The 23,059-nt window shown below is 39.7% G+C and overlaps 1 protein-coding gene across 1 annotated transcript in view; it reads right to left on the bottom strand.

The window, feature by feature from the left end:
- Positions 1 to 314: 314 nt before the first annotated feature.
- LOC132773408 (calcium-activated chloride channel regulator 1-like) overlaps positions 315 to 23,059 on the bottom strand; it is a 35,910-nt gene continuing 13,165 nt past the window's right edge. The window contains exons 4-14 of the mRNA XM_067467093.1: positions 22,104 to 22,212; positions 20,407 to 20,575; positions 19,668 to 19,889; positions 16,944 to 17,168; positions 14,687 to 14,864; positions 13,574 to 13,680; positions 11,465 to 11,695; positions 10,929 to 11,199; positions 9,560 to 9,727; positions 3,418 to 3,507; positions 315 to 736 (exon numbers count right to left, since the gene is read on the bottom strand). Of these exons, the coding sequence (XP_067323194.1) occupies positions 315 to 736; positions 3,418 to 3,507; positions 9,560 to 9,727; positions 10,929 to 11,199; positions 11,465 to 11,695; positions 13,574 to 13,680; positions 14,687 to 14,864; positions 16,944 to 17,168; positions 19,668 to 19,889; positions 20,407 to 20,575; positions 22,104 to 22,212 (2,192 nt within the window). The remainder of the gene's footprint in view (positions 737 to 3,417; positions 3,508 to 9,559; positions 9,728 to 10,928; positions 11,200 to 11,464; positions 11,696 to 13,573; positions 13,681 to 14,686; positions 14,865 to 16,943; positions 17,169 to 19,667; positions 19,890 to 20,406; positions 20,576 to 22,103; positions 22,213 to 23,059) is intronic.

Below are 23,059 nucleotides of genomic sequence, written 5' to 3' on the forward strand. Positions count from 1 at the left end.
AGAGTGGAGAAATTGTAACTATCTCACATTGATATGCTAAATAACTTTAATAGCAAACCCAGAAGTCAGGGAACAAATAAATATAACATGTCTTGACCCCCTTGGCATTATTTCATTGAATGATGAAACGTAATTCACAAAATTAATTAGTAGTTTATTCTTGTAACTTTGAAGAATTTTTTTCCCAACAATTCTTAAAACAGATTCATTTTTCCCTTTATATTTTTCTTTTTAGTCTAAAAATAGGAAAAACTTTATGTCTAGGTGGTGCACAATATATGAAGAACCACCAATGGAAGGGAAACATGTAGTGTTCAATTAACATTTTGACTGGACGCAGTTTGATCCATGCTATCAACACTCTCACGATGACTTTTTTTCCACTTATATAAAACATATAATGTTATGCCAGCAATAACACACAATACAGCAACACATACTATGATCACAGAGGCACGTGAGGAAGTAGGAGTAGGAGGCGCTGCACGAAGGAGCAGAGTGGCCCTTGCAATATTGGATACTTCCCCAATATTGTTGTTTTCATCAATGGCACGAATGGCAAAGTAGAGTAAGGTGCCATTTTCTTTTGTGAGATCATCTGGCTTATACCGAAAGGTCTGTTTGACTCCAGAAAATTCAGGCATCAGATCAGAAGTGTCCAAAGAAGTGGCACTAGGAAAGTTAATCTCTACTAAGTCCAATGGGTTTGAACTGACTTTTATTTCATATCTGTCAGCTGAAAAACATGGGAGAGATGACACATTCACATTAGGCTACATGAACTAAATCGTGACTCTAAATCCGAGGTGTCAAACTTGTGGCCCTCCAGATGTTTGGGCCTTCAACTCCCAGAAGTCCTGGCCACTTTATCCAATTGCCAACACATCTGGAGGGCCACAAGTCTGACACCACTGCTCTAAGCAAACTGTGAAATAATAGTAGTACTGTATTTCCCAAAAAATAAGGCCGGGTCTTATATTAATTTTTGCTCCAAAAGATTAGGGCTTATTTTCAGGGGATAGCTTTCTTTTTCGTGTACACCAATCTACCTTTATTCATGTCCAACAATCTATATTCATGTCACTTTCTTCTGGAACATAGTTGTAATATTCTAGCAATAATATCTATATTGAATTTTATATAATAATAATATTTTATAATTCAATTTGTCTCTTGTGTGTTGCAATGGATGTACTACAGTAATTGGTAATTTTAACTGGATCTTATTTTTTGGGGTAGGGCATATTTTCAGGGAAACAGGGTAGTAGTTTCCCTGCAAGCCCTTAAAATAAAACTTACCGGGCTGTCATAACTCCTCCCTAGAAGGCCTCCTGGAGTGTAGAAATGATGTGCCAGGAGTTTGGGGGGGGGGGGGGGTTGGTCGTGTCAAGAACCACTCGAGAAACTGCAAGTCGCTTCTGGTGTGAGAAAATTGGCCGTCTGCAACAACGTTGCCCAGGGGACACCCAGATGTTTTGATGTTTTCTCATCCTGTGGGAGGCTTCTCTCATGCATGCCAGGAGATGGGGGGCCAGGAGCGATTTGGGGCCCCCAGCCTCCTGGCACGTCATTTCTATACCCAAAGAAATGAGATGGGAAATGGGGACTGATCCCTGGGTAGTCACAAGATTGAGTCCCAACAGGCCCCATTCCCCATTAGACCCAGGTCTTTCAGGAAGGCCTGGGTCTAATGCAGTATCAAATTCATTTGGGATAAAGCAGGGTTTACCTGCTTTGTCCCGAATTAACTCTCTTTTACTGGAGGGGTCATTTGGATGCCCCCAGTAAAAGTCTGATAGGGCCCGCATTTTGGGCCCTGTCTGGAAGGGCTCCAGGTCTCCATTCAGATGGAAATGATTTTGTTGTTGTGGAATCGACCTATATCTGCCTCTGGCTAACATGTTCTCTAACTGTGAATTCAGGAGACACCACCATGCAGCATAAAGAAAATGCACCCAGACAGCCAAACAATAGTAACAAATGCCTCAAAAAGAAAGAATGAAAGACGAGAACCCTGAATTTAACTGTGGGATGGAACCACTTTGCCATCTACTAAAACAAGTGAGAGCATTGTTAGCAGGTCTGAAGACTATACTTTTTGTCCAAAGGAACCCACCATAAGGTGCAAACCTCCTCATCCCTACCTAATTGAAAACCAAAGCCAAAAATTCTGTTTCAGAAATAGTTCTTTTCAGCTTTAACATAATTGCCTCTTCTATTACCAGAAAACCACAACTACTAGAGTACAATTTTCTTTATTTTACTTAAAATTTTAGTTTTGTGTATGTGTGTGGTACTAATGTTGATGGGTTGTTCATCCCCATCCCACAGTAAATCCAACTTTCCTTGCAAGTAACACTGGACCAACTTGAAGATTGATATCTATTACATTATTATTATTGTTGTTGTTGTTGTTGTTGTTGTTGTTGTTGTTGTATAATAACAATTATCATCATTACCATCATCACCATCATCATCTGATTTTCTCTCTCTCTCTCTCTCTCTCTCTCAAAAAAGGAGATCCATAGTGGCTCACAATAATACCAAGGCCAGGCAGCCCCCAAGTGTGAGACAACAGAAAGTGAGAGAAATGTACACCTCAGAAGGGAAATTCACTTCTGAAAGAGTTATCATGGGGAAAGGGTGTCTCCACTGAAGCTTTATCACCAATCTTTGTTTCCACAACAAGCTATTTTTTTCAAAATCCAATTCCCACAGGGACAGAAAGTGGGGTGAAATCTTCTCAAGAGGGGCACAGACAGCAAAACATGGGTGTTAACCCTTCCCTATGCTATCCAAAAGCCTTTGTGTGTGTGTGTATGTATTTGTCTGGAGTTACACTTAAAAATGTAACTGTTCCGACTTATATACAAATTCAACTCAAGAACAAACCCACAGAACCTATCTTGTTGATAATTTGGGGACTGCCTGTACATTACAGTTAAAACTTAAAAATTTCAGTTAAAACTACAGCAACATTATAATACTACTCTTAATGTTAAGGAAATTGGATAATTAATGTTAATAGAACTAAAAACAGTATTTCCTCTTTATACTGCAGAAAAGTCAATCTGTTGAACTGATGGGCTCATAAGTTCAACCGTTCAAATCAGAATTGTACAAAATCATAATCATCCCCAGGGGCTGTCCAAGTCAAGACGAATTCCTCATCCTCATTGTATATTACTTCAAGGTCGGTGATTTTATTTGGTGGAAAGACATCTATATATGTTCCTCCGCCACCTCCTCCTCCTCCGCCACCTCCTCCTCCTCCGCCACCTCCTCCGCCACCTCCTCCTCCACCTCCTCCTCCACCTCCTCCTCTTCCAGGAGTAACACCTCCTCCTCCAGGAGGAACAACTCCTCCTCCAGGAGAAACACCTCCTCCAGGAGGAGCACCTGTTATAATAATACTACCTCCTGATACTACTCTGTCAAAATTTCCTAGGCCAGGAGTGGGTGTCGTATCATTCATTACAGGTCTTGGTGGATTCAGAGTCACTGCACCTGTGTGGAAAAAAAATGGAAAAACCTTCATTTTTGTGCTTGATTATTTCCTTTCATTAATTCTTTTGGATAATGCCAGTTCTGTAAATGCCAACTTTTGTTATATTTTGCCTCCCCATCAAAATGTTGATTCTTCAAAAGCATTACTAATGATAAGGATGAACTAGTCTTATATCTTATTATTGAATATGTTATTATACATTTATTTCCCCATACTTAAAATGTCAGAACAAATGCTAGTGCTCCTTTCATTTTTGTAAAATATATGAAGCTGTGAATCTCCACATGATGAGAAGTTTCTATGGAAGTAGAAGATGACTGGAAATCAGTTTTAAAACACATGCAGATCATTCAGGAAGATCACCATCCAGATGCCAAAATTTGAAAGCCATTCATTTGTTTATCTTTGGAACCACTGAACCTCTTAAATAAGTCCATGACTGTAACATGTCAAGTTTTTTCCAAAAGTATGTGTAATCCTGCATATCTTTTGCACTCTTCTGGTGGCGGTAGCTGAAACATTCATTTAGCTATATTGCTCACGTTAAAAATGTTCTCAGGTAACTGTGCACCAAGAACTCCCCAAAAATTTGGGAACCCTTGCTCAAACCTTGCAACCCCCCCCCCCCAAATTTGGATAAAAGAACTAAAAGATTTGCTAACAGATACACTCAAAAACAGTGATAAATGTGTCATGAAATATAGTATGATGATTAGTCAGAAGTATTAAGTTTTCATGCAGCAATACTAAAAATGTTTTATTTGTTTTCATTTTAGTTTGTGAAAAATTATTTTAAAATGAACTTCTCATTTACCCCATTCTGATAAATGTTTCTCCTTTATTTTCCATTTTAAACCTAAGTCACTGAAAACCATTTTTAATAGAGATAACATTTGGCTTAAACGGGTTTTGTGCAGAGGCAATTACAAGCAGTTCCCCAGGTGATGAACATCTGACTTAGGTATACCTGACCTTGTATACCAATGGGCCTGTCTCTTCCTCACTGCCACAAAATCTCCGTGCTGAGTGAAAGCTTGTCTGTAACTTTCCCTCCTTTTCCTTTCCTTTGTGTCTGTATCTCTCCCCACTTTTCCTTTCCCTTCATGTCTATATCTCTCGCCTCTTTTCCCTTTCCTTCATGTCTGCATCTTTCCTCCATTTCCTTTCCTTCATGTCTAACACCGATTTAATTGTCTGGGCTCAATGCTATGCAATCCTGGGATTCTGTAACATTGAACCAGGGCAGTTAAATTCATTTTACAATATGATGTACCTCAAGGAAGCTGAGGCCGAAGGCACTTCCAGACAGCATCAAAATGTAGGACAAATAAGTGGAACAAAAAATCACAGAACCTGACAGCAAGTCCAAACACAGACCTGTCGGTCCCAGTAAATGGTACTCCGCTGTCTTGACACCTTTGTTTGTAGCAGATTTTAGAAATCTGAAATGTGGATGGGGATATCCAGTGGAAGTTTTTTTAAAAAAAAATGATTCTCCAAGATGCTCTGGACCTCATATGTGCTCATGCAGATATCTCAATGTACACACAAGCAAATTTCTTATTATTTCTCTTCATCCAATGTAATTTCAAACTCTGATTAATTTCATAAAGATCAGAACAAAGGAATCCTTGCAGGGAGTTCTCGTTGTAATTGTTTTTCATTTGTACTTCCATTTAGCCTCCTGTGTGTCCATGGCTCCAATTATTTACAGCCCAGATCACCTGTTTCAGGATGTTAAAATATGCACATGCACTGGAGTACTCCACACCAGGGTATACGAACAAACTTGTGAGCTTTCCTTGACTGCAGGGATATACAGTCATGCGAATATGCACATTTGTCGTCCGAATCAGGTTTTAAACACACATTTTTAACACATGTTTTTCAGATGTTAATCCGAATCAGCATACGTATTACTGAAACATCCTTTCATCATCCCACTTTCTTCCACATTTTAAGGGCATGTGTAAAGGGCCCTAAATAAATAGGTGAGGCTCTCAATTGCTGGAAGCTTTGGTGTTCTAACACTTTTATTTTTAAAGAAAGAATTCTACACATGCAGCAACTGTAATGCACCTCTTTTGGCACTTTTTGCCACTGAGCATTATACTTTGGGGGATGATGAAGTTTCTTGGGCTCCATCATCCCCCTGTGCATCAGGCTTCTTCCAACTTACATAAAAATTCAATTTAAGAATGAACCTATAGAACCTAACTTGTCTGTAATCCAAGGATTGCCTGTACACATCCTGCCCAGGACCTAGAGCCAGATCTCCAAACTCCTGGATATATAGTCATTGTGCCATAGGTTGTTTGTTAGGTTGTTTTGCACAGAGCTATACAGTATTTGATATTTATAATAATTGTTATATGTCTCATGTTTTGTGTTTATTTACAATACAAGGAGTCCAGTCAAAAGCTATTCCTCAGATCTAAAAAATGCCGAACTTACTCTCTTCAAGTGCTGGAGTTCAGAGATGATCAAAGACTCACTGTTAGACTTAAGCTACTTGTTCTTTTATACAGATTTGTATCAAGCTTGCTTCTCTTTTTACAACAATATCCCATCATCTTCGCATGAATATGAATAAGTCCTTATGTGTTTTTAATCGTTATTAAAAACACATTATTTTTTCATTGGATTTTTAAAAATCTATTTGTGCTATTACTTTTTCTTTATTAACATTTCATGTATTGGCTTTCCTAACCTCTTACTGCTTATCACTTGCAAGTTACATTTCAGATTGTAAGTCTAAAGTCCACATACTCAGCTGCAGAAAAAGTTCAAGTAACAAACACTGGTGATTCATAAATTCCAAATATTTCTTTTTCATAATCAGTAACTACATTAAAGTCACTACTCCGTACTGCAGCACCTTCTTGACAAGATCAACCAGATTCCCCTTTTCATTTATTAATGGAACCACACTGAGGGCCTGCCCAGACTGTACCTTCATCCCAGGAGTTCCTGCTTCAAACTGGAGGGTGGCCAAACAATGTCCCCTGAAAATGTGGGAACAATTGCTACAAAGCCCCAAAATTGCAAAATTTTCGGGTGTGGGAATATCCCAGTTTTGGCCAGAAAATGTATGTCCCTACACTCAGAAAATACGGGTTTTTTATATTGGGTTTGTTCCTGGGTTATACATGTCGCTTCCTGATTGGTTGTATTCTAAAAACGTGGCAAACGTTGACTAGATGATGAAAACTTTCTCCTTGCAAGAGAAACTCCACATATTTAATGACGTTTGTGGCTCACAAACAAAGGTTTTGCCTTGTAATCAACTTTCCCCATGTTTTTATGATAAAATCAATGAGGAACAGACATGTATAACCCAAGAACATCACCCTGTTGCTCCATGCCACAAGTACACCATAAAACCTGTCTGCACAGATGGCCAGGCAGTCTCTAAAAATGGTGATAATGACTAAGTTCTATTCCTGGCTTGAAAGTGTGTGTTTCAGTTTGATTGTGTAGTACTGCCTTCAATAGTAGTGGTCCTACTCCAGAAACTTTGTTTGTGTGCCAGAAACTCAATTAAACATGCGGATAGCAACTTTGTCTTGTCAGGACAAGGTTGTCACCCTGTAGTCAACGTTGTAACATCTATCATGAACAGACATGTATAACCAGGAACAGCACCCCATAGTTCCCAGGCACAAGTGCATGGCCCCACTTGTCTACACAGATGGCCACCCAGGCTATATAACCCAGGAACTGAACGTATACAATGAGTCGCATATTCAAATCTTAATTTTTTTAAATAAACTGCTGAAATTTCCAACGGATGTCCTGCAACGGAAATCTTAGAGGTTGCAAAATCCCAGGACAAAGCAGCAAGTGTGGACGATGGAGGCAGAAATCCTAGGACTAGCAGGTCTGTATGTGGACCTCTTCTCAGGTTCGGTGGGATTTTTTAATCCCTTACGAAAACCTGCAATTTGGTGCTGTCTGGAACCGCCCTGAGTTGCATCCTCACATTGACATTTTCCATACTGGAATTTTAAATTGTAATAAATTTGATTGTGGTAATTTTACCATTTTTCTCCCTGCTCCAAAAATAACCTTGAAAATGTGCTTTTCATCATTTGGGATTTATTATGAAAGAAACCAATAATTAAGCTGTTGCAGAAATAAAGGCATGTTCTGTGCTTGTATTATTTTTAAGTAGAAAAAACATTTTTTTCTCTGTGTAGGACACTTGCTTTCTATGCAGAAAATGCAATATTCTTTTTAAAGGAATCACATGCATCTTAAACAGATTAAATCATAAATGGCCAAGGTTTTCATCTATCCAGGAAACTCCTCAATAGCATTACCCCACATATGGGAAACCCAGTTTTGTCTATTACTTGACGATTTTAAAATATTCTTTCCATCTTTATCCCATGCCGCTGCTACATGGGTATGGATACTGCAGCTACATTAGCAAAAAGGGAAAGTAACTGTTTCCCACCCAATCAACATAACGTGTAACATAAAACGTTTATAAACAGTTTGTAAATCCAATTATCAATTCAGTTACAGTGCACCCATGGAACCAATGTTACTTATGTGTCCACTTACCAAATTCCCATACATTCGATGGATCTAACCAAGCTGGAACTAACAACTGCATTTATTTCAGATGTCGCTAGAGACTTCAGGGCCCATCTAGACAGCCCCTTTAATGCGGGAGTTACCACAATAAAAAGGGAGCTGTCCAGATGACATCCTGGATAAACCCGAATTAATTTGCCACAAACCAGGATAGTGGTTTGATAGTGGGTTTATTCCGTGCCTTTTTGGAAGGCATGGGATAAACCCACTACTTCTGGAAACCCACTACTGCAGTCCAGACAGTAGTCCCACAGTTTTCTGTGAGGATACCAACTCCCTCCCCAAAAAGTCCCCAAAAGCAGTGTAAAAAACAAAAGAACTTACCCAGCCTCTATTAGAGGGCTATTGGAGCACTCCTGGCGCGTACAAATGATGCACCAGAAGAAAGGGGGAGGGGAGGGAAATCGCTCCCCTCCGCTTCTCCTGGTGTGTCATTTGTATGCACCAGGAGAGCTCCAACAGCCCTCTAATAGAGGCTGGGTAAGTTCTTTTGTTTTTTACACTGCTTTTGGGGAGTGTGTTAGTGTCCAAGTGTTCTCTCACAAAGTTCAGGGAGAATGTCTGTACACCTACCCCAGAAAGCATGTGTGTGGATAGAGGCTCAGGAACATCCGTGTTTTTTAAAACATGGATGCTCCTGGGATAAAGGGCTGTGTGGAAGGGCCCTCACTCAGAGATCTGCATCTACTTGGTGACTGCATTTATGATTATGATTATGTTTATCAATACCCTGCTTTCTCTCTCTAAAAAGAGAGTTAGGGACCTTCCGTATAGCCATAAAACCCAGAATATCAAGGCAGAAAATCCCACAATATCTGCTTTGAAGTGGGTTATCTGAGTACACACTTCCATATACTCCAGTTCAAAGCAGATAATGTGGGATTTTGTTTAGCTGTGTGGAAGGGGCATTACTGTAGCTTACAGTAAAATCAATACAATATAAATATAGTACAATACAAAACCTGAAATACACAAACATTAAAATAGAATTAAATGTTAATGGTATTAAAAATGAAACAGAAGCTGGGTGACTATCCATCAAGAGTGCTTTCACTTTGTGTTCCTACATGGCTGGGATTGGATGGCCATTGTGGCCCAGCTATGATTCTATGATTCTACAGCTCTTTAGGAAGGCAAAAAAGACTGCCAAAATATTGTTTTAAACACATGTAAGAATTAGGAAAATGTTTAACTGAAACCCCTCCAACGCATTCATTTTGGCACGCTATGTTAGGAAGCACAACTAATAGGATTACAACAGACTGAGTGAATGACTGTGTAACTGTATGCTCACCCTTGTTGCAAAATCAAATCTATACAAAATTAACCAAGGAAATTGGAAAAAGAATGGTAAAAAGCCCCTGTATTTCCATAAGGATTTCACATCCTCAGAATTTCTATCGCCACCAACATCATGCTCTACAGTTTTCCTAGAATTTGGTTACTTACCAGTAGCATCTACATAACCCGATACATGCATAGCTTGACTTTGCCTACGGTTCCTTCTAGAAGTCTTGCCTTGCCCTTGAACACTCACTTTGATGCTGTATCTGCCATTGTCACTGTAAGCTATAAAATACCTTGAATAGATCCCATCATTCTTTATAATATCAGCACCTTAATACATAAAATACTGAGAATTAATAATTATCTATGTATTTTATAGTCAAAATATCTCTGTATCTATGTATGTATTTTTCAGGGTGGCTGAAACTTCCAGAGAACCCCATGACTCCTGCCAACAGTAGATCTTGGCACACAGACCTCCCATGACCAACAAAAAATACTTACAGGAGTTTGGGAGTTATAATTCACCCCACATGCAGAAAGCCTTGTGGCTCCCACCAACAATGGATCTGGACCAAACTTGGCACACGTGCCCAGCATATGAACTCCATGAGGCTGGATCTGGGCCAAACCTGGCACCCATACTCATCATAACCATTTTAAAATATTGGTGGGTTTTTTTTGGGGGGGGTGGGGTGGGGGGATTGACCCTGGATAATGGAAGCAGCAGTCCACACGCAAATCACTGGTGTGTATCCTACATCCAGAGAGCCACATGTATTTCTAATGGGACCACTCATAAAATCCAAAAACCAGACGACAATTTCTAATATTTATCATTTCAAAGAACCTAACCCAGGCATTGCTGGGTACCTAAACTAGTCTACAGTAAACATCTCACTGATGGCCAGTTTTTAAACATCGTAACAGATGTATGATATGTTCACATAATGGTATCCTCCTGTTTTCAGGGAAATAAAGAGTAAATAATTGTTAGGAGTAATTTCAGAAAAGAAAAGAAAAACATTCAAAAATAGTAAAGCAGAAACAAGAGCAGTAGCAGCAATTCAGCAGATCAGAAATGTCTATAGCCAGCAGTTGAGAGATTGAGTTTAAGCAATTCAGGAGCAGAGTCAAGCTTAAAGGTTATAAAAGACGTTATTCAAAGGATTACATATCCAGTTAGGAAAATTAACAGGACCTTGCTGTCTAACTATCAAACTCACAGCAGACATTTTGTCTCTTCATGTTCACAGGAGAAGAACAAAATAAGAACAAATGGATGACTCGGGCTTGCCATGTGCTCAGAAAAAGAGGTGTGTCCCTGAAAAGTATCAGTCTAATAAGAAAGATGGGGAGGAGAGAAAGGAGGAAAGGCAGATGGAGAGGCCAATGGGAGAAGGACTTTTCCTTGTCAACAAACTTATCTGCCTATCTAAGTGAGGACTACAAGCTTGTGCCAGGACGTTTTAATAATAATAATAATAATAATAATAATAATAATAATACAAGCACTTGAAAATAAACTTACCTGCACCATCATCCAATAGCTCTAACTCTACAAGGTAACCAGTTGTGGATTCAACCGTGGCCATAACAATGGCTCCTATAATTGGCAAAAATCCTTGGGTGACTTCTGCATAAATGATCGTTGGATTAGGAAAAGTGTTGTTAGTGTTACTCATGTAGGACTTCACAGTCACTGGAGGAACAGTGGCAGATGCAGCTCGGGTGGTGACCGTTATTGAAATGGCTTGAGGTGCTGTGTCATTATTTTTAATTGAATATGCCCATTCTCCTGTCTGTAAATCAAAGTGTTGAAATATGAAATCTTGCATGTAGAACTTCTGGAAATAGTTATTTTCCATTTATACAATCTGTCATGGCGTTTTATCTGCAGCTAGCAAAGCTGTAATTCCAGCAGCTTTACAAGACATAATGTATATTTAATTTAATAATCCTTATATATAGTCATTTTTAATGACTGAATATTAAGTTAAATATACATATGTATGAATGTTCATTCAATGTATCTAAAATAAAATGGAAATAAAACCCATTTTTTACCTTTGCAGTTCCAGGAATCTTCAGCCTAGCTGTTCGGATGTTGGAATTTTCAATTATAAAGTCATTATTTTCATACTTTCTTCCTCCGGGATCTTTCAGGGAAATTTCGGGTGGACTTGTGCTTGAACTCCATGTAATCAGAAAGAAAGTGTCACTTCCCACAGTTTTATCAATAGTAAAAATACCATCTAGCAATCTCATGGAAGTGATGTCTTCTGCCTTACTTTCAAGCTGTTGGGGGGGGGGGGGTAGGGGGAAAGAGAGAAGGAGTGTTTTAATATAGTGGAAAAGTGAGCACACAGACATCCCACACATATGTGTGTATCTTTGTGTGTGGGTGTGTGTGATCAGGACATTGGCTCAGTGGACTCTATTTGCACAAATAGGTTGAAATCCAGCCCGCGGCATGCAACAGTTGGCTTTCCCTCCCCTCTTTTTTACATCTTTGCCCAGTGACAAAGGCATGTTTTGAGTGGTTTTCCCAGTACTGTGGACCATTTTTTTGTGGTTTGTGGACCTGAAGCAAAGAGAAGGGATTGTCCAGTTGTGCTGGATTCTGATCTACAGGCAGAAGGCTAGTTGAAACAGATATCCCACAACATTCCACCAGATATAAATGTTGGTATGGCAGCCATGAGGAGATTTGTCACAGATTCCATTTTGTCAGCACTGAAATCACATAGAATCATAGAGTTGGAAGAGACCCCAAGGGCCATCCAGTCCAACTCCCTGCCATGAAGGAAAAGCATAATTAAAGCACCTTCAACAGAGAGTCATCCAGCCTCTATTTAAAAGCCACCAAACAAGGAGCCTCCACCACACTCTGAAGTTCTTCCTAATGTCCAGGTGGAATCATTTTCCCCTGTATTTTGAACCATTGCTCCAGGTTCTACTCTCCAGGGCAATAGAAAACAAGTCTGCTCCCGCCTCCTTATTGCATGTTTTCAATATAAAAGTTGTGATTCATTTCAGGCTTTATTCCAGACTTTATTGGTGTTCCCCAAGATGCTAAGTCTTAGGGCAGTGGTTCTCAACCTGTGGGTCCCCAGGTGTTTTGGCATACAATTCCCAGAAATCCCAGCCAGTTTACCAGCTGTTAGGATTTCTGGGAGTTGAAGGCCAAAACATCTGGGGACCCACAGGTTGAGAACCACTGCCTTAGGGCCTATCCAGATAGTCCTTTAAACTGAGACCTGTCTCGGTTTTATTGCAGGCGTCCTCATGATGCCTCCAGTAAAGCCGAATTCATTTGGAACAAGGACTTATGGCACCCGGCAAGTTTTTAAAAGCTTTAAGGGGTTATTTTGGAAGGCTTTGGGTGGCTGCATGCCATCCCCATATTTACCAGGATGACATGTAGACACTTCCCCCCTCCCCCCAGGGTCTAGTGTGGAAGTAACCTTTCACACTAGATTCGGCACCCTGGATAACTCCTTAAAAGCTGGAATGGGTTCATTGCTCCAAATGACATAGAAGTCATCAGCTGCCACTGTCTTACAGCTAAACATAGCTAAACTGTTGAGCAAGCACACCTAACGCCTAAGAGCTGTTGCAAATGAATTCCAATCCCATTACTTCTAAGCTAACTTAAGCAATTTTTTTGTATTTCTATACTTTTTGTGCTTATACATAATTCCCATCTATAAGGTCTTTGAATTTTCTAAGTGAAAGATAGAAATATTTAAGCAAATATACAAAATGCTAAACAAAGAGCTTGCCAGATTGTTTCAAAGGCATATGCTAATTATACATTAATCTACTGCAAGAACTACACATGATAACAGTAATATGCAAAAATTAAAACAGGTGAAATCTCCAAAATGATGCATTACTGGGGTCATTTAATGATCTAAAGCACATTTCAGTATGCACTAAAAATGTATAGCATGTCTGTTAATAGAACTGAAAAAAGCAATGGTAGCAAAAACTGGACTATGAAATTGTTGTTGTTGTTGTTGTTGTTGTTACGTTAGCCACATACCCTTATGGCTTGTAGTGGGGAGCTCTGGTTTAATATTTGCTCACTATCTAGCAATTGCAAACTTGCTGCTATTTGTCATTACAGCTACCAACAAAGCCTACTTCCTTACAAATCTTTGAAATACAGACCTGAATAGATTGTTGAGTGATATCTCCACTTCCAGATGAAATCTTACTGAAAGCATCTATGAGGCCATTGGAGCTCAAACTATCTGTGGCATAAAATGTCATACCTCCTGAAATGGGATTGGAAGAATAAACAAGGTTGCAAATTAGAATAAAAGATAATATGTCTGTAGTAGTGAAATCAAAATAACTTATACAAGAATAAGTGCCCTATTCTCCAGCAGCCCAGTGTTCACATCGATGGTTCTTATGTCCTGTATCTATTCCCAGTCCTCATTTCCCTCCATGTCTAGTTTAGATTGTGAATAAAGACCAGACCAATCTGTTCTTAGAAAAGCATCGCGTACGTCCTGAGCTCCCTCCCCTCTTCATTCTCTCTCTCTATCCCAACACACAGACACAAAATATCACTTCATTTCTCAACTGTATCTCGTGTTATGAGAAACTGAAAAGACCAGGCGGCATTATGAAGAATCACATAGAACAAACTCTTCCCATATTTTGGTCCATCCATGTCACCATGACTTGAGAGAAGGAGGGAAAGGTGGTCCGTTGATCCCTCTTGCTTCCCTGAGATCTCAGCAGATATGCCTACATTGCTGATGAGATCAAAACAAAGCATTCACTTAAAATATCTTAAAAGGCAGACGGGCTCATTTTGAAAGAAATGGGTTTCAGGCAGTCTGGTCCTTAACATTGTGATAATGAGGGTCCTTCCACACAGCCCTATATTCCAGAATACCAAGGCAGGAAATCCCACAATATCTGAGTGTGGACTTAGATAACCCAGTTCAAAGCAGATATTGTGGGATTTTCTGCCTTTATATTCTGGGTTATATGGTTGTGTGGAAGGGCCCGGAATGAATCACTTGTATCAATCTGTATTGAAAGACTTCCACTACGTTTTTGTTCTCAGCATCTGATGCTCATCTGTACTCTCCTTCAGCAACTGGGCATCCCATTTGGTTATTATGACTGCTAAGAATTGTTCCATGTGAGGATCAAGTGAGAAAGACATTGTGAAGTACATTGACACTATGGCCGGGTAGCAACCTACCCAGCTGGCATTAAAGAGCACAGAAGAAAAAACCTTTGATACTTGGCTTGGTCATTCACCTGTCATGTCTGCCAGCATTTCTAGATCATTTGAAGCCGCTGAACCAAAAGCAATGGTATGAATTATAGTCCCACTGTTTTGAATCTGAGAAAGACAAGGGCTTATGTCTGTACCTTCACCATTTGTCAAAAGCACAATTTCACAACCTTCTGAATTTGGATATTTCCCCGTAAATATCTAGATGAAAAAGAAGACTTAGACTTTTAGCAGTGCTGGAAAAAATGTAGGAAGCTAGTTGTTAGAAAAACATTTCAACAATTTATTGCATGATGAGTTTTACGCATGAAACAAGGACGAACGAATGTGCTACTTGTAACAGATGTAATGTTTGATGAGATAGTTGAATATGATAGAATGCCAGTTTTGTTAAATTAACAACATGGAGCATTTCTCCACAGTATGGATCAGGACAGCCTTCTAAATAGCTCTTCACAAAACTGATTCCCCAGCTCTTTCTCCCTAGCTGTTCTTCTGCTACAACTCCCATAGCAGATTCCTGAAGTCTCCTGAAAGACAAGAGTCTATATGAGTGGACATCAAAATTCTCTTCACCAAGCCTGCACAAAGTGGCAGTAATAAGGGGCCGATATTAAATAGGCTAATCCCTCAGTGTAGTGATGAGTTGCAATCCTTTCTGAGAAAAAGAAGAAGCGGCTCAGCTCTTGCCTCCACTGCTCTTCCTTTCTCTTTACCTCTGGGTTGCCTCATTTGTGAGGGCAGAAACTTAGCTAATCTATGAAAACATCACAACAACTTCATAGTGAAGCTACGTCTCTCCCTCATAAGTGAGGGAAATGAACAACACAGAGTTGATGTTTTTCCTACCGGGGGAGTAAGAAAAGACAAAGGAAAAGCAGCAAAGTCAAGTTTCTCACAAGCCCTCACAAGCGCATGGTGCTGAGTTGGCAGTTTTGTCACCAGATGAAAAGGAGATAACAGAGGTGAAGTGAAAAGAAGACCAATAGAAGGAAGAACTGAGTCCCTTCTTCTTTACTACCTCATTCTCCCTCTAAACTAGTGTTTCTCAACCTTTCTAATGATGCAACCCCATAATACAGTTCCTCATGTTGTGGTCAATCCCAACTATAACATTATTTTCGTTGCTACTTCACAACTGAAATTTTGCTACTGTTATGAATCATAATGCAGGGTGTATTTTCATTCATTGGACCAAATTTGGCCCAAATACCCAATACACCCAAATTTGAATACTGGTGGGTTGGGGGGGGGATTGGTTTTGTCTTTTGGGAGTTGTAGTTGCTAGGATTTATAGTTAACCTACAATCAAAGAGCATTCTGAGCTTCACCAACAATGGAGTTGAACCAAACTTGGCACTCAGAACTCCCATGACCAACAAAAAATACTGGAAGGATTTGGTGGGCACTGACCTTAAGTTCACCTACATCGAGAGAGCACTGTAGACTTAAACAATGATAGATCTGGACCAAACTTGGCACAAATACTCAATATGTCCAAATGTGAACACTGGTGGAGTTTGGGTAAAATAGACCTTAACATTTGGGAGTTGTAGATGCTAGGAATTATAGTTCACCTACAATCAAAGAGAATTCTGAACTCCACCAGTAATAGAATTGGGCCAAACTTCCCACACAGAACTCCCCTGCCTTGAAGGGACTCGCTGGCGCAAGCCTCCCTCTCACCTCACATGCTCTCCTTTGCCTACATATGCACACCATGCAGCCATGCACCAAGCACGACTTCTCTCTCCTCCCCACTTGGAGTCTCAAAAACAGCCTCCCCCTTGGCAAAGAGTGGAGGAGGGCTTTTGGTGGGAGTATTCACTGTCTGTTCCCAAAAAGGAAGAGAAGGACAGGTGAAGAGATCTTCAGCCTTCTCTGCCAAAGAGGTTCCTAAAGCCATCAGAAATATGTGTTTTGCAAATTGCTACTCTGCTGTTGTGCTGCATGTGACCTCCCTCTCTAAGGCTGAGGCTCAGAGCCTCTGCAGGCTGCATCCAATCCAGCCCCCAAGCCACATGTTGTGCACAACTGCCTTTCAACAACATACTAAAAGAGAGAGAATCACTACTGCTGCAAACACACAGGGATATTCTATGTCTCTTTCAGTCAGCCTTCATAGATTAGGATGCAGTTGCCAGGCTTTAAAATTCCCTTGAGTGCTCTCCCTTGGGTTCACCTATTTGGTAGAAGTGAAATGTATGTGGAGCTTGCAAAAATTCCTTTGCAGTAAGGTGGGATGTACCCAATGCTTTTGAAAAAAAAGTCCACCTTCACCTGAAATCCTGAAGTCACTCCCTCACATATGTTACTATCTCCAGTGGCTGTGTTAGGAAGAGAGCTTGTAAGACTTTCGTGCACATTGTCATTGACAACCTGTTGCAACCTGGCATTGATATTTGCTTTGGTATTGAATGTTATAATTCCAACCCAGGATCCTTTTTCAATAATCTGGAGAAGAAATAGTTTTGCAGCTTGGTTCATCCGATAAAGGCGATTGTCCTGCATTGGAGGGTAGGGGTGTGTGCATAAGACAAAATTAATTAAATTTCGAAATTCCATAAACAGTATGTATATTCTACATAATTTTACCCATGTTGCAATTTGAGGCAAAAACCAATGTGGAACGCTTTTCCAATATAGTATCTTCATTGCTTTGTTCATTACATTCTCTCTAGTCTATTATCCTTATCAGTCACATTTAAGAATGTAGCTAGTGGCTCCTGTATCAGTGGAATGGAGTCATTAGCCTTTATTGGTTGCTACACTTCACGTTACACACACAGAAAGATATGTGGCCACTTTCCAACAGTGTACACCTTCAAAAGAGTGGCTGCTGGTGGCTTCTATGACAGTGGAGTGGGAAATCTGCCTTATGTTTTAGGGCCCTTCCACACTGCCCTTTATCCCAGATTATCTGCTTTAAACTGGAATATATGACTCTCCACTGCCAGATAACCTGGGATGAGATCCTGGGATGTAGGGGCAGTGTGGAAGGGCCCTTAGTTTGGACTTTTACAAGACATCCATTAAAGGATCTATTAATGTTGCAAAGCCCTCTTTCTCTCTATTCTTCAAAGATCAGTGCTTTGAACTGTTAATATTAGGCAGTCACCAAGTTACGGACAAGATAGGTTCTGTTAAGTCTGATCATAACTTGAATTTGTATGTAAGATGGAACAGGTCAATTTTTAAGTCTATTTCCATATATATATACACACACACACACACACACACACACACACACACACATACACCTTTATCCGATTTGTCATTGATCCACTCCTTTGGGCTTCACGCAAATCTATGATCCTGTCTAGCTGAATAGCTGAAATTCAGATAATATTTTGACTTTGGTATTTTAGTAATTAAATTTTGTGGCAGTGTTGTTCGGGCTGCTAGCCCTTATGTCCTTATAGCTGCTTGTCCTTCCGTCAGTTCCGAGGTTCAATCCCAACTACTGATGGACAAGACACAAATAAGCTGTGTCTTGCCTGTGTCTTAGCACTTCCCTATGCACTTTGGATAGCACAGGGAAGTGTTAGCACTCATGTTGTGCTTGTTTTGCTACCTGTGCCCTGTTCAAAAGAATTCACCTCACTTTCTGTCCCTGTGATAACTTGTGAAAACAAGGACTGATAATAAAACTTCAAGAGAGAAACCTTTTCCCCCTGATAACTCTTTCAGGAGTAAATTTACTTTCTGAGGGGTAGATTTCTCTCAGTTCCTGTTGTCTCACCCCGTTCTTAACTATGAGTGGTCGGACGTTTGTAACTCAGGGAAGCACCTTTGATCTGGTTCTTAAACATCAAAAGGTACTTTCAATGAAATATTTTTCTCCTATGTTGCTTCTGAATTATATTGGGAGAGATCTGGGGCACCTAATGCTCATGGGCAGATGTTCCCACCGCATCCTAGGAACTCTTCTTTCCTCCTGCCCCACAAATCTTCTGACAATAAAGCAGTTTGCCTTTTACTCATAAACGAGGTTTGCAAATATTCAACCAGAGAAATCAGCCATAGTAGAGCACCTGATGAACCAACCTGGACACAGCATTTTATTTGAGAACACAGAAATGCTGGACCACTCTCACAACCACCATGTCAGACTACACAGAGAAGCCATTGAAATACACAAGCATGTGGACAATTTCAACAGAAAGGAGGAAACAATGAAAATGAACAAAATCTGACTACCAGTATTTAAAAACTCTAAAATTGCAACAGCACAACAGAGAGGAAGCAGGCAGGGACATCTAATTACCTCTCAACAAAACAAAACAGTCAGCCCATTGTATGCTAATCAAGGTGGTCAGTTGAAACATTCACACCTAGCTCCAGCAGACAAAAGCCCTTTGTCTCACCCTGGTCATTCCACAGATATATAAACCCCTTTTCCTAGTTCCAACAGACCTCACAACCTCTGAGGAAGCTTGCCACAGATGCAGGCGAAACGTCAGGAGAGAATGCCTCTAGACCATGGCCATACAGCCCGAAAAAACCTACAACAATCCAAATATTCTAGCTGTTTATTACCAAAGAGCTGGATCATTTATTTTACCCATTTGGTATCAGAGGCACCTTTAGAGGAAAGAAATAAGAAATTCACCTCTGAGTATTCTTTAGAGAAGAAACCCTATGAACTTCATGGGGTCACCATAATGCAACATGTGACTTGAAGGCACATGCACACATGCAACATCACCGGGTTAATATCCTTAGAACCAGTGGTTGATGTTGGCTGACATATCTAAACGTTACTTTAAAGGAGGTAGCCATAGTGACAATACTATTTGGGAAATGACATTTAGCACATGTTTGGGAAATTTAGCACCTTGAATAGCTTTAAATTTTAGGCTAAATCTGGTGGACTCACTACTCGACTAAGATGGAAACCACCGCCTAGGACAACTCTTTTATACATATCCATCACTGTATCCAGAATTGCAAATCTAATCAGATACAGAAACAGTAGGCTCAAATAACAGGAGACAAACTTACCCGTCCCATAGCCGCAGAAGCATCAAGTACTAGACAAAGTGCTCTCTCCTGCATTTTCATCAAATGAATTACAGGGTCAGGAGGAGGAGCACCTAATGGACGTGAACTGGCAAAATCAGCGGAGCTCGTAATCACTTCCCATGTGCTTTTGTAGCTGCACATTTTGTTCTGCATGTTTGGCGCCATAAGGTTATGATTGCTTTTGTCACAAAACTGAGATACCTAGAGGAAAAAAGAGTAGGGCATGATTGCAGGATCATTAGTTAAAAACAACTGTTCCCATTTTATAAAATAATAGTACAAATATGGAAAATCTGTGCCACACAAACAAGCTATAGAGACTCTGTGGATTTTTAGTTTGAAATATGCTATGTCCTCAGTCATATAAAATATAAAATGTTCCGGTTTACCTAAAGTTCTGAAATCCCACAAAAAAACTACCTCAAAAAAAAAAAAAGAAAAGAAAGAAAATGGCACAAGAAGGATGGGAGAAATCTAGGAGAAGGAACAAGAGAAAAAGGAGATGGTAAACATGACTGAATATCTGTGATTATTAATAGAAACATCTAGAGAGCTCTACTTCCAAATTTACATTAGTTGCAGAATTTCATGCTGTTGTCGCCTGAAACAATGAAACAAGATTCCATTTGGCAACGTTGGACAATATTTTGTATTTTTGAGGACAGACATTAAACTAACGAATTCCTATAGTATCCCCACAGACTGTAGTCATACTTACTGAAGACAGACTTTGCATGAACATTATTGATGCCGGCGAAATTTGCTTTTTATGAGGAATAAACAGGCATCCAGGTTCATAAAGCTCAGTCTGGTGTTCAATTCTGCATCTTCTGGTCCTGTCTCCCCTAGTTACGAATCTATATAGGCCAGTGATACTAGCTGTACATGTTTACATTATCAGATACAATGGCTCTTTAAATTAAGGAAATGTTTACAGGGTTCCTTACATTAAGAAAGAAGTTAACACAAGGCTCCTTATGTTTACCAACACCAATTAAGAAAAGTCAATATTTGCCAAGAAACTGGGGTGCCAGGATGTTTCAGGCTGGAAAAACACCTATCAATCATTTACAACTTTGGAACAATATTAGCAAGAAATACTGCTCTATAAGAGACTTTATTACAATCCAAAAATTGTGACAGATATTCTATTGAAAGAGATGGTGTATCTTGGGAGTGTCAGATCTACTATGGGAAAGCAGGCTTCTGGACACTTGCTCCTTTTCTCAAGGAAAGAGAAAGGAGTGCAATTTTGGAGTCATGATACTTTTGTTGCAGGGAGTTAGTTTCTGCTGTAGAGGAAGACAGGGATGTGGTCCTTGGCATTGTTCTTAGGGAAACAGGATGCACTTTAGAAGTTTTGAAACTGTGTGTTGGCAGGCTGCAGGGAAAGCAGGGTCTGGCCAAAGAGATGTTGATGAGTTCACCTTGAAGGTACACAACAACCATTTTTAAAATTATTGGCCAAAGCAGTTTGATGACTTTTTAAAAAACAATAATGACTCTTCTGAGAGAATTAACATAAATTGTTCGGCTTCCTTCCCTTCTTCCTCACCTTGTCCTGCCATTTCCCCCCTCTTTTTCAGTTCTCTTTTTAGTCCTCTTTTCTTTCTCTCCCACCTTGTTACATTCATACTGTTATCTGCCTATCTCTCCTTCAACACAGGGAGCAGGAAGAAAGATGAGATAAAGCAAGGAGGGAGTTGGGGCAGCAGAACAAGCTGGAGAAGAGAAAAAGTAGCAATAGGAGACCCTAATGGAAAACAAATATAACACATCAAAATTAAGCATCATTGGGAAAGGAAATAGGAACACCAGGAGGAATAAGGTTTGGGTAAAGTAAGACTCATTGATATCTATTAATTGTCCTTGAATGTCCTTAGATCCAAAATAGAATAAAAAGTAAGGTGGGGTGGGATACTAAGGGAGGGAGGAGACTCAAAAGAATAAAATTAAAATAATGCATGTGCATATATCTATATAAATAAAAATGTAATGTTAGTTTGTGGGATTACCATAACTCAAAAACGACCAGACAAATTGACACCAAATTTGGACACAATACACATATCAGGCCAACAAGTGAACATCACTCATAAAAACATTGAAAAAACACAGCAGAAGAGACTTTAAAAGCCAAAAACTGAAAATACATTAAAACGCATGTGCAAAACCACACACATATATGTGCAAACACACATATACACAAATATATACACACATATATACGTGTGACAGGTGATGGCTAGTGTATGTATGTGTGTGTATACATATACACATATACATACATGGGAAAGGGAAAAAAAGAAAGAAAAAAGAAAAAAAAGTATGTTGACTTCCAATCGTTTTCATCCTGTTGTTGAATTTTCTCTTCTTTTCTATACAAGGCTAGCATGGCTAATTATTGTATGGTACCTTGTTGCTTCAATCTTTCTTCGTCCAATAGAATAGAAGGGTGCATCATAATTGTATTCATCAAAAACACCCCATCTGAGATGAGCCCATTCATGAACTAAGATTTTGCCTGTGAAAAACCAATAAAAACAAGCCAAAGCAGTATTGTTTTTCTTGCATGTTCTCCTGCAACCCCCTTCAAAGATCTAAATAAGATGCTAACCTATACTTCAATTACTCAAGAGACAGATATTTTCAAGATAATAGCCAAAATCCTTTAAACTACTAGAATAATGAAAATTTACACAAGTGAGGTTACTCTGGATTCCAGTGCTGTGAAATACACATCATGTGCCTGTACTCACTCACTGGACAATATAATCATGTTGGCCATGAAGTAAAATGAAACAAAAAGAATAAACATAAAAATCCACAAAAGAGCGATACCTTTATTTCCCAGCTATAATGGACTTGGAAGCTTTCCAAGCTGGGCTGGCTTCTTTCTCAGGTCCAAGATAATAATAAAAATAATGTAGGGTGCATGTGTCAAACTCAAGTTCCACAGTCCAAATTTGGCTCACCTTGTCATTTTATGTGGCCCTCCAGATGCTGGATTACAACTCCTGTATCATTACACATGAAGACTAGAACCGATGGGGATTGTGATACAGTAATATCTGTAAGGTTGCAGTTTGCTCTGTTTAGTCAGGATAGTGGGGTTTCAATTTAAATACAGTGATGTCTTGACTTATGATCAACCCAACTTGCGGGTTTTTTGGAGATACGAGCTGTCGCTAGTCTCGTTTTTTGCTTTGAGATATAAACGGAGATCCGGGTTGAGCTAGATATCCCTTTCTGCAGCCTTCTTCTCCACCATCTCCCCTCCCACAAGTCCACCTCCTCATAATACAACCACTCTTTGGATGGTTGATAATGCAAGCCTCAACGGCACTGCTCGAGGGCATCATCCTTTTCAT

The sequence above is a fragment of the Anolis sagrei genome, chromosome 4, assembly GCF_037176765.1.
Source record: "Anolis sagrei isolate rAnoSag1 chromosome 4, rAnoSag1.mat, whole genome shotgun sequence".
Classification (NCBI taxonomy): Eukaryota; Metazoa; Chordata; class Lepidosauria; order Squamata; family Dactyloidae; genus Anolis; species Anolis sagrei.